This window comes from Myotis yumanensis, unplaced genomic scaffold, assembly GCF_028538775.1.
Source record: "Myotis yumanensis isolate MYYU_CA2020_CCGP unplaced genomic scaffold, mMyoYum1.0.hap1 SCAF_16, whole genome shotgun sequence".
NCBI lineage: Eukaryota > Metazoa > Chordata > Mammalia > Chiroptera > Vespertilionidae > Myotis > Myotis yumanensis.
Genome location: NW_027223767.1, coordinates 53113006 through 53125488, shown reverse-complemented (window position 1 = coordinate 53125488; position 12483 = coordinate 53113006). Strand labels below are relative to the sequence as shown.

Below are 12483 nucleotides of genomic sequence, written 5' to 3'. Positions count from 1 at the left end.
TTTCCCTTCCTGGCACCTGCGCTCCAGGGGCCCCTTCTGCTCTGAGTTGTTCCTGAGCCCACGCAGCCCAGCGGGCTCACTCTTCTACCTCTAACTTTCTAGTAAACGTTCTCTTCTAATTTGACCAAAAAATATGATATAAAATTTTTCCAAACAGGTTGTAAATAGAGTGGACTTGTTTGAGGCCCTTCAGCGTTGGGGGGATCATTGGGGGTCTTTGTCCCGCCAGCCGGGGTCGTGCTGGTGACAGATTCGCTGTCACCCACCTCGTTTCGTAATAACTGTCGTCAGCTCCCTGCCGACTGTCCCCTTCGTTAACCCGGTTTCTCTGCGAGGCGTCAGGCTGAGTGGCAGCTGCGGTCGGGGTTGTCGGACACACCTGATGTCGTTATTCGCTTTAAGCCCATTGATCGGGCAGGTGATTCATTGACAGAAGCTCCTGAGGGCCCTCCCTGGGTCAAAGCCGGGTCTCTAACCGAGGCCCTTAGCTGGGCCTTTGAGGACAGTGAGAGATGGGAGGGGTGGTTCCGACAGGTGACTCCTGAGCTCAGGTGGACAGGGAGCGGCGGGTACTGATCCCACAGACTTTTGATCTGGGCCCTCTTAGAGCTGATCCCCTGTGAGCCTTTTCTAATGTCTTTGATGGCAGCTGTCTTGGAGTTTTGCAAAGCAGGTGTCCTCCTCCTCCAGTCGCTGAGCAGCCCTTGCTGTTACGTGAGCTCGTAGAACCTCCTTGTCTGACGGAAGGCCCTCGCCTCCCCACTGAGTTCTAGGCTGTTGCTTCTGTGCGAGCGGTTGGCAGGGCCCCGGCTGCAAGCAAGAGTTTAGCCCATGCTCTGTCCGGCATGACCAGCTGTCAGGGGGTGCAAGACCCACATTTTTTTCTGGCTGAGTTTGGGGCCCTAACCTGACAGTTGCCAGGCCACGTCCACAGAACGAGCTCGCTGCGGTTTGGGTTGGGCGCTCTAAAAGCTGCTTTCTAGGTGGAAGTTTTTCCAATTTAAAGGATTCATCTCAATAGTGACTCAGACCAATAGTCCTTTCATGGCTGAGCCCTGGACACAGGTGACCGTCTCCAAAGGGAGTGCCCAGGGCAACTCAGGCCCCAGGAGCTCCTCAGGTGGTCGGAGAAGGCGCGCCCTCGCCGCAGTGCGAGGTGGTGGGCGCACACGGTGTCCTGTTGCCCACAACAGGAGGCGCCTCGGCCACAGACCCGCTAACTCGTGGCCGCGGCGGGCTCTACTGGGACGGGGTTGTTGGGGTCTCTCCTGACACTCCCCAGAGAGCCGGCCCGGCCGGGCAGGGACACACGGAGCCCAGTCTGTCCCCCTGCCCAGCGGCACCCGTGAGGGCACGTTCCAGATGGTGGAAGCCCGAGAAGATGTTCCCTGTGGTCGCAGCCAGGCTCTCGAGGTGAAACAGGAACCGTGGCCGTCACTGGGGAAAGGAGAGAAGGAAACCTGAGCACGCACTCACCAAGCCCGCCCGCCCTCTGCCCTCTGACCGGAATTAGAGAAAGAAAAAGGGCCCTCACCCTGAAGACAGAGGTCCGGCGGCCGATGCGCAGGAACTTCTACCTTCCGCAGCTGTTGTCAGAGGCTGCCAGGGCGCAGGGCCGCGGGGAGTCCTGCCTGGGTGCTAATGGCTGGTGTGAGAAGGAAGTTGACACAGAAGTTCCTGGGAGAAAAGAACAGCTCAGTCTGTGCACACGGAGGCCTCAGAAATGGAACCTACAGGAATGACCACAGCCAGCAGTTTCCTGTGTTTTAGACAAAGAAACCGTACGTTTGTGAGGCCGGACAGGGCGACAGGCGGGGGCTCCATCAGAGGGGCCTCAGCTGTGCTCACAGCCTGGCGAGTCCCTGTCTGACGAGAGGGCCGCCCTGCCTCCCGGCTCAGGGTGCCGAGGGTCCCTCCAAGGGTGCAGCCTGGATAGAAAGGCTCTGCAGAGTCCCCGCTGACGGGGTCACGCCGGCCGCGGGTCACAGTGCGGTCAGGCCCAGGCAGGGGCTCCTGTCGTAAAGGCTCATCTTCGCCTCAAACCAGCTCTGCCCATTGTCATGCATCTACCTTAACACGGTGGCCTGAGCGCGGCCGCCCCAGCGCACCCGCTCCTGCGAGGGCTCCTGCACCTCCCTCCTCCCTGACCTTCCTGTCCCCTCCCCATCCCAGTGCATAGAAGCTGCTGCATTTGAGATCTTGCTCCCGGCATTGCTGTCAGTTTGGTTCAAATAAGCTCCTACCCATTCTCTTCTTAGTCAGTGGGGTGGCCGCCCTGAGCCCCACAGCACCCCCTCCCCCGCCTCCCCCGCTGAGGAGCCCAGTGCGTTCCACCTTCAGCAGCCAAACCCCCAGCCCTCTGAGCCTGTGCCTGGCGTCCGTGTTGGGAGCGCCAGTCCCTGGTGGCTGTTCTCGGCTCTGCTCGGCGCCTGTGCTGAGGGCGGCTGTTGCCACCTTCACATTTGCTTCTGTGAGGCGGTGTCTGTGGGCTGCCTGCCTCTTCCGGGTCGATGTCAGCGCCACGGGTGTGCTTCGCCACGACCCTCCTGTGAGCGATGGAGACGCCAGCAGTTCCAGCCACAGAGCCTCGCGCGGGAAGCTCGTGTTTGACGGCCAACCCGCTGTGGAGAGATGAGCTCCACAGGAACGGCATCTTGCGGTCCGTCCCGTGCAGACACGCGCCCAGGCTTTCTAGGCGACGGAGCCCCAACTAGTGAACGAGCGGAGTCGCTGGAGCCTAGGTCACGTCTAAGGAAGAACGCTGAGCCACATAACGAGCCTGCTCTTCGGGTGATATGGTCGCCCGCCCCTCGGAGCCCAGGCACCAGGAACCCCCCCAGCCACCCAAACCCTCCATGCTCACTCCGCAGCAGCCGCAGAGGAGGGGCCCGGAGTCAGAGCGCCTCACTTCTCACTGTTCCCGCGGGGAGGGCGTCTCTGGGTCTGTTCACGATGTGTTGCTGCCTCTTGGAGAAGCCGGGGAAGGGTTGTGGCTGCAGGAGGCTGTCCGTGTGTCCGGTGGCTGCGGAGCCACAGGAATGCGGGGTCTTGCGCACAGCTCGCAGCCGTGCACCCCAAGCTCTCGGTGAAAGAAGGGACTGGGTTTGAAGGGGACATGTATGTGTCAGTGTGAGATGTGCACACAGACCAACCCTTCCTCATCTGGTTTCCAGGGAAACCGTGCCACCCCCTGCCCCAGCCCCGAGGCCCGGAAGCGCCCAGGCCCAGACCCACCTCTGGGGCAGCTGCAGCCGTGTGTCACAGCCCAGGTACCTCTCCTTCACTAAGAAATGCATTTCCAACAACTTTTTACTAGTTTCTTAAGTGTTACATTTTCATTACAGAAACGTCAAAATACCACAAACACCATCTTTTTTTCCCTAACAACACAATCTTGAAGGCCCTCACTTTTTAGCACCGAGACATAGTTGCTCATAACACTTTGTTGTTCCCTGCTGTTTATGAAAATCATAAAGTGTATCATACGTACGCTCTATAGCCTTACCCATGGATCCGCTGCCTCCTGCACGCCCCACACTGGGGATCGAGCCTGCAGCCAGGCCTGTGCCCCGACCGGGAATGGAACCGTGGCCTCCTGGTTCCCGGGTCGGCGCTCAGCCCCTGGGCCGCACGGCCGGGCGGCTCCTGTCTACCACGAAGTGCTGTGCAGTCCTGTCCCACCTGACCTGTTGGACGCTCCGCAGACACTTGTCTCCCAGTGTGTGGCTGGTCTTCCCAGTTCATTTTAAATGAATTAAAATTAGAGCGAGCAGGTGGCCGGTGGCCTTTTGTGCCGGGCGGTGAAGCTGCCTGGGGAGCACGAGGTGGGGCTGAGTGCTAAGCGGGCGCAGGAGGGAGCAGAGCCGCAGGGTCGGGAGGCTGGGCCCGTCCTGCTGGTGGGCGCTGCGCGTGCCTCCCTTTTGGCTGACGCCACGTGGATAAGTCCCTCCTGCCAGCCGTTTTGGGAGCTTCTTCCTCACCTCGCAGGGCAGCTCAGTGACATGCCCTCGGGGACCAGGCCCTGAGCCCCTTTCACGTGCGTTTCCCTGCAGGACGCTAGGAGCGCGCAGCAGGAGGCCTCCGAGTTCTCGGGGGAGAGCCAGGCCCGGGGGGCGCCCGTCTGCAGACACAGTGCCCGGCAAGGCTGCGCGGGAGCCACGGGGAGGCCGGGGCAGGTACGTGAGTCTGGGGTGGTGCGCATCTCAGGCGCAGCGCTTGCTGTCACGGGGCAGCCGTAGCTCTGAGTGGCAGTCCTTGTGGTGCGGGTCCTCGCTTGGGGGTGGTGAGCTGTAGGGCAGGAGAGCGTGCCCAGTCAGAGCGCTGGGTGGGGCTGGACCCCGGGGCCCACAGCAGCCCTGCCTGTTTGCCCGCGGTAGAGTGGGGCCCCAGCAGGCGCCTTCCCTCCAGACCACCCCACGCCCAGGCCCCCTCCTGGCCCTCGAGGTCTCCCCACAAGGCCTGTCTGTGGGCCATGCCCACTGCCTTGTCACCGGCGAAGGGGCACAGGGAGCCCGTTGTCTCCTCTGGGCTGGAGGTGGGCCCTCGAGGACGAGCCTTCGTTCTACCCTCTGTAGAAGCAGCACAGACTCCCCACAGCGGCCTGCACGCCGGCTCGTCAGAAAGAGAACCGGTCCCCACAGCCACAGGCTCAGGGAGCCTGCCAGGACGCCGGGCACCACACCCAGGGGTCCTCCTCGCTCGCCAGCAGCTCCCTCCGCGACACGTGGAAGGTGCTCGAACTGGGATCCAGCCCGTCCGGCCTCACCTCCCAGGGTGACTCGGCGCCAGGTGGGCAGAGCACCGCGGGGGGGGTGGGGGGCAGGCGTGGCCGCACCAGGTGGGCAGAGCATCGCGGCGGGGGGGGGGGGGTGCGGGGGGGCAGGCGTGGCCGCACCAGGTGGGCAGAGCACCGCGGGGCGGAGGGGGGCAGGCGTGGCCGCGCCAGGTGACATGCCAGTCCAGGCCCCGCACTTGGTTCTGTCACCTGTGCGCCCAGTGTCCTTCCTCGCACCTGGTGGCTGAGCAGGTCCCAGGGCTGTTGTGTGGGCGCGGGGCTGTGGGCGCGGTTATCACGTGGACCCAGGTGTTTATTTTACTTTATTATTTTTTAAATATGACTGCATGTTACAAGTGCTTGAAGTTTGGGTCTCTTTATAATGAAGAGTTTTCAGGGGGAGGCGTGGCCAACCAGATGGGATGTTATGAGAGGTTGGTGAGGTGGGGGCCGTGGTCTCGGGGGCCGTGGTCTTGGCGTCTTCGTGGCTGGTTCCCAGTGGTGGCTGCAGGACTGGGCGGGGGGGGGACGCTGCCTCTAGAGCCAGCACAGCCTAGTTGTAATTACCTGCAGAACGTCTCTTAGGCATGCGGCTGCTGATCGCGCTCCCGGGGGACAGTCCTCAGGGATGAGTTCTGGTGAAGACGTGCTGCCCAGGTAGGCGCGTCAGCATCTCCGCGAGGTGCCGCCCGGGAGCCCTGGCGCCGTGAGCAGAGCAAAGTGGCCATGGGCAGTGAGACAGCTGGTACAGCGGGTGACACTAGGCTCCTGGTTTTCAGGTGGGGCCAGAGCTGCCCCGCCCCTCCTGCCCAGCGCCCACCACCCTCCCAGCGCCCCGGCTGCCCCTGTGCCCGTCTGGCCAGGTGCTGCTGCATTCCCCACCCTGGCCCGCTCCTGCCCGCACCTCAGACACCCCCTCACCTCCCGCTTCCTTCCCGGGCACCAGCCCGCACCTTACTCTGCCTCATTTATTTGGATTCTGTTGTTTGCTGGGGGGGGGGGGGGGGGGGGGGTTGTCCTTGACCCATGACCCCTGGCTGGCACCGGCAGGTCCCCAGCAGGTGCTGGGGGTAGTGCAGGGGCCCTGGAAGGGGTGCCCCGGTTCAGGCAGAGTGTGGGATAGAGAAGCGCTCCGGCTGGAAGTGTACGCGCTGGTAAGGCACCTGGTTCTCCACCTCGCGTGGCCGCGTGTGAGCCTAGCGGTGGGTGGACAGAGACTGTTTTGAAGCTAAAAAAAGTGGACTTTCAAGTTCTAGAGTAACAGCATGAAGGAAGGCGATGGCGAGGCCGAGGCCTAGCCGCGGGCAGAGGACCCCTCAGCCTCCCTCAGCCCCCCTCAGCCCCTCCCAGACCCCCTCGGCCCCCCTCTGCCTTCCCCAGCCTGGAGGCCAGTGAGGTGGTTCTCCCTCTGGAGCCGCAGGCAGGGTCCACGTCCCGCCCTCGCCCTCGCCCAGGCCAGGCTGGACCCAGTGTTTACAATCACAGGGGCAACCCGAGGGGTGATTTAAAAATCACAAACTTCCAAGACAGTTCTTCTCTAACCTCAGAGATGATCAAACTGGAAAGATATCCTTAAGCAACATAAGCCAGGCCGTCTGAGCAGGTCAGATGCACGTGGGACGGCGCCTGGCAGCCACGGGGCAGAGGGAGCCCCGCCTCGGGGCCTGGGATCAGTGGGAATGGGGGGTGAACAGCGAGTCAGCCCTCCCTGCCCTCCCAGTCCCCCGCCCCGCTCGCCCGCTCGGTTGAAAAGTGCGTTGTCTTTAGTCTCCCAGAGCCCAGGACTCAGGGTTTCCAGCAGCCGCCCCACCGCTCTGACCTCTGGCACCTGCTCCTCAGGCAGCCCTGCCCCGAGCACTGGAGGCTGTGCCTGGGCAGAGGGGTGGCGGCGGCGAGCCCTCTCCTTGTTGCCGGTCTGATCAGTGAGAGCGGTGTCTCCTTACAGGCCTTGTCAGTGTTGAGATCATGTGGGCTTTGTGTGGGGCTCAGGTTTTGTGCCCGTTTTCAAGGCGACTGTGAAGCTAGCGACAGGAGACAGTGCCCGCTCGCTGTGAGTTTGAAAGTCAGGACACCAGGAGGGAAGCGTCCAGGAGGCGACAGCCGCCCAGGCTCTGGGGGGGCCGGAGGGAGACTGGACACCCCTTTGTACAAGTGAATGCCCTCTGGGGGGTCAAGAGGGAGGACAGCTCGCCGCCCCTGCCGGCTGAGCGCCAGGCGTGGCTGGTCACCGGCGGGGACTTGATCCCGTGGCAGCTCCTGTCTCCCAGTGGGGACACCGAGGACGCGGCCTGAGGGACCGCCCGGCGAGGAGCACGCAGCCAGAGTCCCGAGTTCCGGAGGGGGGCGGCCACGAGGATCAGACGGCTGATGGCGGGAGCCCTGAGGACTCACTGCTGGGCCAGCCTGGCGGGCAGGCGGCTGCTGCCCGTGGGGCTCAGTGTCCCAGGGCCGGTGGCGGTGCCGCCTGCTTCTTTCACGAGCACCTGCTCCGCCCCGGCCGACGGGGAAGAGCGAAAGGGGCAGCTTTCGGGGGGCGCAGTGCTGGGGGGGGGGGTTTCTTTCGTTAAACTTAGTCTTTTTGCAAATTCCACTAGTTTCTCCTGGAATGACATGCGTTTCCTTTAGAAAGGGTTGCGTCAGATGTGGAGGTGCGGGCTGCGCAGGGTGACAGCGTGGCCAGGCCCTGTGGGCAGCTGTTATCTGAGGACCCAGATAAAAAGCAAAACAGAAGCCTCTTGCCACAGCTGTGTCCTGGAGCCCACGCCTCTGCACCCTCTGCCCCACCCGGCCCCTTTCCCAGCAGTCCTGGCAGTCCCGGGGTCACCCACCCGGTCACGCAGCCCCCTGGCCCTGAGTCCACCGGGCAGGGCAGGCCCAGCACCCGGCCCGTGGGCCTCAGGCGGCATCTGGCTGAGCTGACTGCCGGGCCGCGGCCTCGGCCCACGGCTTAGTCGACGACACCACCCCATGTTGTCCCTGTGGCAGGGCGGGTCCAACAAGCCAGTTCTTCCCACTCTGTGAGAGCTGGGCCTCTTCCTGCAGGGCCACCAGGGCCGAGGGCGGCCACACCGTTGGCTGGAGGAGCCCCGGGCCGTGCGGTGCACCTGCCTCCAGGATGCGGGGCCCAGAGTGGGTGAGGGGCTGGCCATGTGCCTGGCCTTTCTGTTGGCCTCGCTCCTGAGTCCCCACAGCCCTCCACTCTCACAACGTCCTGTTGTCCGGGCTGGGGGGACCGTCCAAGGTCATGCGTCCAGTTCTGGGAGCAGACCCCAGGAGCTCCTCCTGCCAGCGCCTGCCCGCCGGCACCCCTCGCCCGCAGGGCCTCTGACCCGCCCAGCCGGACCTGTGCTGCACTGACGGGCCTGGGACCTGCCCCCTGCCCGCCCGGAGCTCCCGCACTCCCTCGCCCGCACTGCCTGTTACGGATCTTTAAACCTTTGCCAAACCCACAGTTCAGAACGGACTCAGCTCTGCTTGATGCACTGGGAACTTTCCCGCTGAGCTGAACGGCCATGGCCTGTTCATGACGAGCTTGTTGGTCTCTGCCAGGCGCTGGCTCTGCCAGGAGGCCCGCCCCCCCCCCCCCCCCCCCCCCCAGCTCCTGGGCCTGCTCTCTCCTGGGCTCCCTCCTGTGCTCCCCGCTCCTCCCACCTCCTGCTCCCTCAGTCCCTCTTCCCAAGTTTCTCGTCACTCACGTGGAGACAGCCTCCTCCTGCCCTCGTGGCAAAGGAGCCCCAGGCCCAGCGCCTGGGGGAGGCGCCCTTGGGAGGGAGGCACCTGTCCCGGGTCTGAGTGTGCAGAGGGCTCCCGTGGATCATCAGCCACGGCCACGTGAACAGCTCCTGCAGCAGCCAGCCCAGCGTGGTGCCTGGTGACGGGGCAGGAGCAGGAGCTCTGGCTCTCACTCTGCTCCTCTCCAGCTGGGCCCTGAGCCGGCTGCAGCCGCTCGGCCTCAGTCCCTTTCCTGCGGGACGGGTGTCAATAGTAGCCAAGGCCTGGCCGTGTGGCTCAGTGGATAGAGCAGTGGTCCGTGGCCTGAAGGGTCCTGGTTCCATTCCGGTCCAGGGCACGCACCTCGGTTGTAAGCTTGATCCCTGGCCCTGGTAGGGGTGTGTGCGGGAGGCAGTCGATCGATGTCTCTCTCACATCGATGCTGCTCTCTCTGTCTCTCCCCCTCCCTTCCCCACGTGAGGACTAGCAAACAAACAGAAAGGTAAGTAAACAGCTCAGTGTTCGCTGCAGTTACGAAGGCCAGAGGGAAAGACACTCCGTTTTCTCTCTGAGCCCAAAGCAAAGAAACAGCATCAGTTGGATGGAGCTATAAGGAAGGATTTCAACTGTGTTAAAGGTGGGACGGTGGAGGAGTGCGTCCTGCTAGAGGGCCCAAGCTCAGGACGGACAGCACGTGACAGAGAGGCGGCCCGTCAGTCCGCGAGGAGGGAGCACCTTGGCCTCCAAGCTCCGCTCTGCGCAGAGGCCTGAGAAACCCGTGGCCATCGCTGCTCTCCCACGAGCTTTGACACTGACTCAGGTGGACCCAATACTGCCCCTCTTACGGGAACCAACGGTGCCGGGTTGAATTCTTTCCCCAAAATTCATGCAAAACGCTAACCCCCAGGACCTTGGGGCGCCACCACCTTAGGAATAGGCTCGCTGAGATGCAGTTGGTCAGGATGAGGACAAGTGAGCGTGGTGTGTCCTTATGAAGAAGAAGGTTGGGCACAGACACGCAGGGGGACTCCGTGTCCACGTGAAGGCAGAGCTGGTGAGGGGACCACAAGCCGACGAGCCCGGGAGCAGGAGCCTCCTGCCGACGACTCGGTGTCAAAGCTCCGGCCTCTGACGGAGACAGCCAGGCCTGTTGTTTGAGCCCCCCCCCCCCCCCCCCGAAAGCAGAGCTGGAGATCTTGGCGTTTTGTGTGGAGAATGCTTCCCTTTTCTAATACTGGCAACTGATTTAAAAATCAAAACAAAGCGTGGGCCATGGCCGCTCAGTTCTGTGGCTCCCAGTCCTGGAGCCGGACCCAGCAGCCTGGGTGGGCCTCCAGCTGGGCGACCAGGACGCTCCTGTCAGCAGCGTAGCTCTGGGGCGCCCTTCCCAGCCCCGGCAGGGCTGGGCTGCACCCGATAGCACGCGGTCACCCCTGGGCAGGCCCCGACGCCCTCCGTCCGCCCCTCTTGGCGCCACGCGGGTTCGAGTGGAGAGCGTCCCAGGCCTGGCCCAGCTGAGCCCGGGCCTCAGGCAGGAACGGGCCGTCGGCCCCATGACGCTTTGTGTTTGTCCTGAAGCCGCTCGGCGGCGGTCGGGGAGGAGCAGCTGCTTGTGATGCGGGTTGTGAGGACAGAAAAGGGGGAGCCTCGCAGGACAGGTATGACCCCACCAAAGGCGGCTTCCATCTGCGTCCTCTCCCTGCACCAACCAGAGAGCTCCCCGGGGCCTGGGAGTCCCTGTGAGGCTCCTGGGCGCCACCCACCACACGGGGGGGAGCCAGGAGCGCCCCCGTCTCGGCCCAGCACCCCTGCTGGCGGCCACTGTGGCAGCGGCCTGGTGAGGCTGAGACCCCGGCTCCGGCCATCAGCGGTCCCCTCTGTCCCTGCGGCCAGGGAACTATCCGCTAGGTGTTTCGACCCCAAGAGGATTTATGGGGGGGACCAAGGGGGGCAGCCCAGCGCAGGTTGGCCCCTGCCCAGCTGGAGGGGTGTTTGTAGAAGGAACAGGAAGGAGAGGGAAGGGGAAGTGGGAACTACGGAGCTTCCTTATGAACAGTTCTTCCCGCAGGGTCCGTGGTGCTGGTGCGAGAACTGCCCCCCCCCCCCCCCCCCCCCCACTGCGCTCCACCCAGACCCTGGTCCTGTTGCTGTCCTGGGTCCGGGCACACAGCCCCCAATGTGCCCTGGGCACTCAGCTACCGGGCGCTGACCTGGGCCAGCGGCTCCGGCCTGCCCTTCCTGACCGCTACCACCTGAGACTGAGAAGCAGATGGTCGAACAGGCCTGTGAGCGCTCTTCTCGAAGCTGTTATGACGACACCACGATTGCCACTTACCAAACAGCCTGTGTTGTAATAATTTTCAAAACGAAGCAAATACTTTAAGCAGCAGCCAAATCGGCTTACTCCTCGGTGGCGCTTATGCTGAGGCCACAGCGCAGCCACCACTGCCGGCTGCCTCTCGCCAGCCTGTTACCGGGACTAGATCTTAGCGTCCCTCCAGGGACAACCAGGCCCAGGACACAAGGCAGGAAACCAGTGTTCAGGCCTGGGCTGTGGTCCTTGAGTGGAGGGAACCCGCCGGCAGAGGGCCGCCCCCCTCCCCCGCGGGCAGAGGGCCCGCAGGCTTGCACTGCAGTAGGGCCAGGAAGGAGGGGCACAGGCACAGACCGAGTTATTGGGAAAGAGCGTAGGTTTCCCAGACTTGTTTAATTTCTGGTGCGACCCTGAGCCCCACGGTGCCTAGGAGGCCCAGCAGCCCCACTCCCCCCCTCCCCTCTCCCTCCTTCCCCTCCCCCCCAGGGAAGCCTTTGCCAGTGCTGTAATGTACCCCGGGAATCACACAAGGACGCCTCAAGAAGTCAAATTAAGGAGTCACATTTATTGCAAATCCGGGACTACGAGGGGGCATTTCGCTCTCCCAAACCTCAGGGGCCCTCCCAGCCCCAACACCAGATTCATAGGCAGAGATCACAAAGGTATTGATTACGTCCCAGGGTTTGGAATGAGGACCCTGGTTTGCACAAAGCAGTTATAGAAGCGAAATTGAGCCGATTAGTTATCTACAAAGATTAATTATAGTTTTGGGTCTTCAGACCACTGAGTTGACAGAAACACATTATCTAGAGCCCCGGGGTCTTGGGACCACTGAGTCAACTGGAACGCATTATCTGTGGCCACTGAGGCAATTTAGGATAATTGTGCTGTCCTGGTTCCAGGTACAGAAGAATGTGCTTTCTAAAACCGGTATGGCCACAACCAATGGGGTATTCACATTACAACCAATGGGGTACTCAATCGAATGGGATGATTTATACAATTCAGAAAATCCAAGTAACTTTTCTATAGTTAAAGCAAATAAGTGCAGAAGCCAAACAGCAGGGTTAAAGTTGAACTACAGTTTCTACCTGAGATAATTGCTACCGTACTTCACCCGCAGGAGCCAGGAGGGCTGGCACCTCGGAGCTGCTCTACATTCGCTTGCTTTTCTGGGCTCCCTGGCCGCTCCACCTGCATGGCCCTGGGCTTTGGGTGGAAGCTGCAGGGTGTGCCCAGAAGCTTCACCTGCATCCCTCCGGCAGCAAAGGCCCAGAGAGGCCTCCGGCCGCCTTGCGAGCCGGTTCCCGGGCCTGTCTGGGCCCATGCACCCTGCTCCTCACCGGGGCCGAGACGGAACAGGAGCCGCCCGCTCACAGGCCTGGAGCTCTGCCAGGTCTGCATGGCCCCTGCTCGTGCTGCAGGCCTGGCCTTGGGGGCCTCCCAAAGCAGCCGGGCGGGGGTCAGGGAGCGCCTTGAGTGGGATGGCAGCCCTCCTGCGCAGCCACATTTCTGGGCAAAAGGAGAGAGGGTTGCCTCACTGACAGCTGTCCTCCCGCCAAGAGGAGCAGAGAGCAGCGTGGCCGTGTGGCCTGGCGGGTGCAGGGCGGGCGGGCGGGCGTGGGGACCCGGTCCTGCTGGGCGTCGGCCTGAGCCGGCCTCGCTGACCCGGGCAGCCCAGGGC

The 12483-nt window shown here is 63.0% G+C and overlaps 1 protein-coding gene across 1 annotated transcript in view; it reads left to right on the top strand.

Annotated features, from left to right (window-relative positions):
* CCDC57 (coiled-coil domain containing 57) overlaps positions 1–12483 on the top strand; it is a 41940-nt gene that overhangs the window by 27371 nt on the left and 2086 nt on the right. The window contains 4 exon segments of the mRNA XM_070394891.1: positions 3174–3187; positions 3189–3269; positions 4053–4175; positions 4575–4788. Of these exon segments, the coding sequence (XP_070250992.1) occupies positions 3174–3187; positions 3189–3269; positions 4053–4175; positions 4575–4788 (432 nt within the window).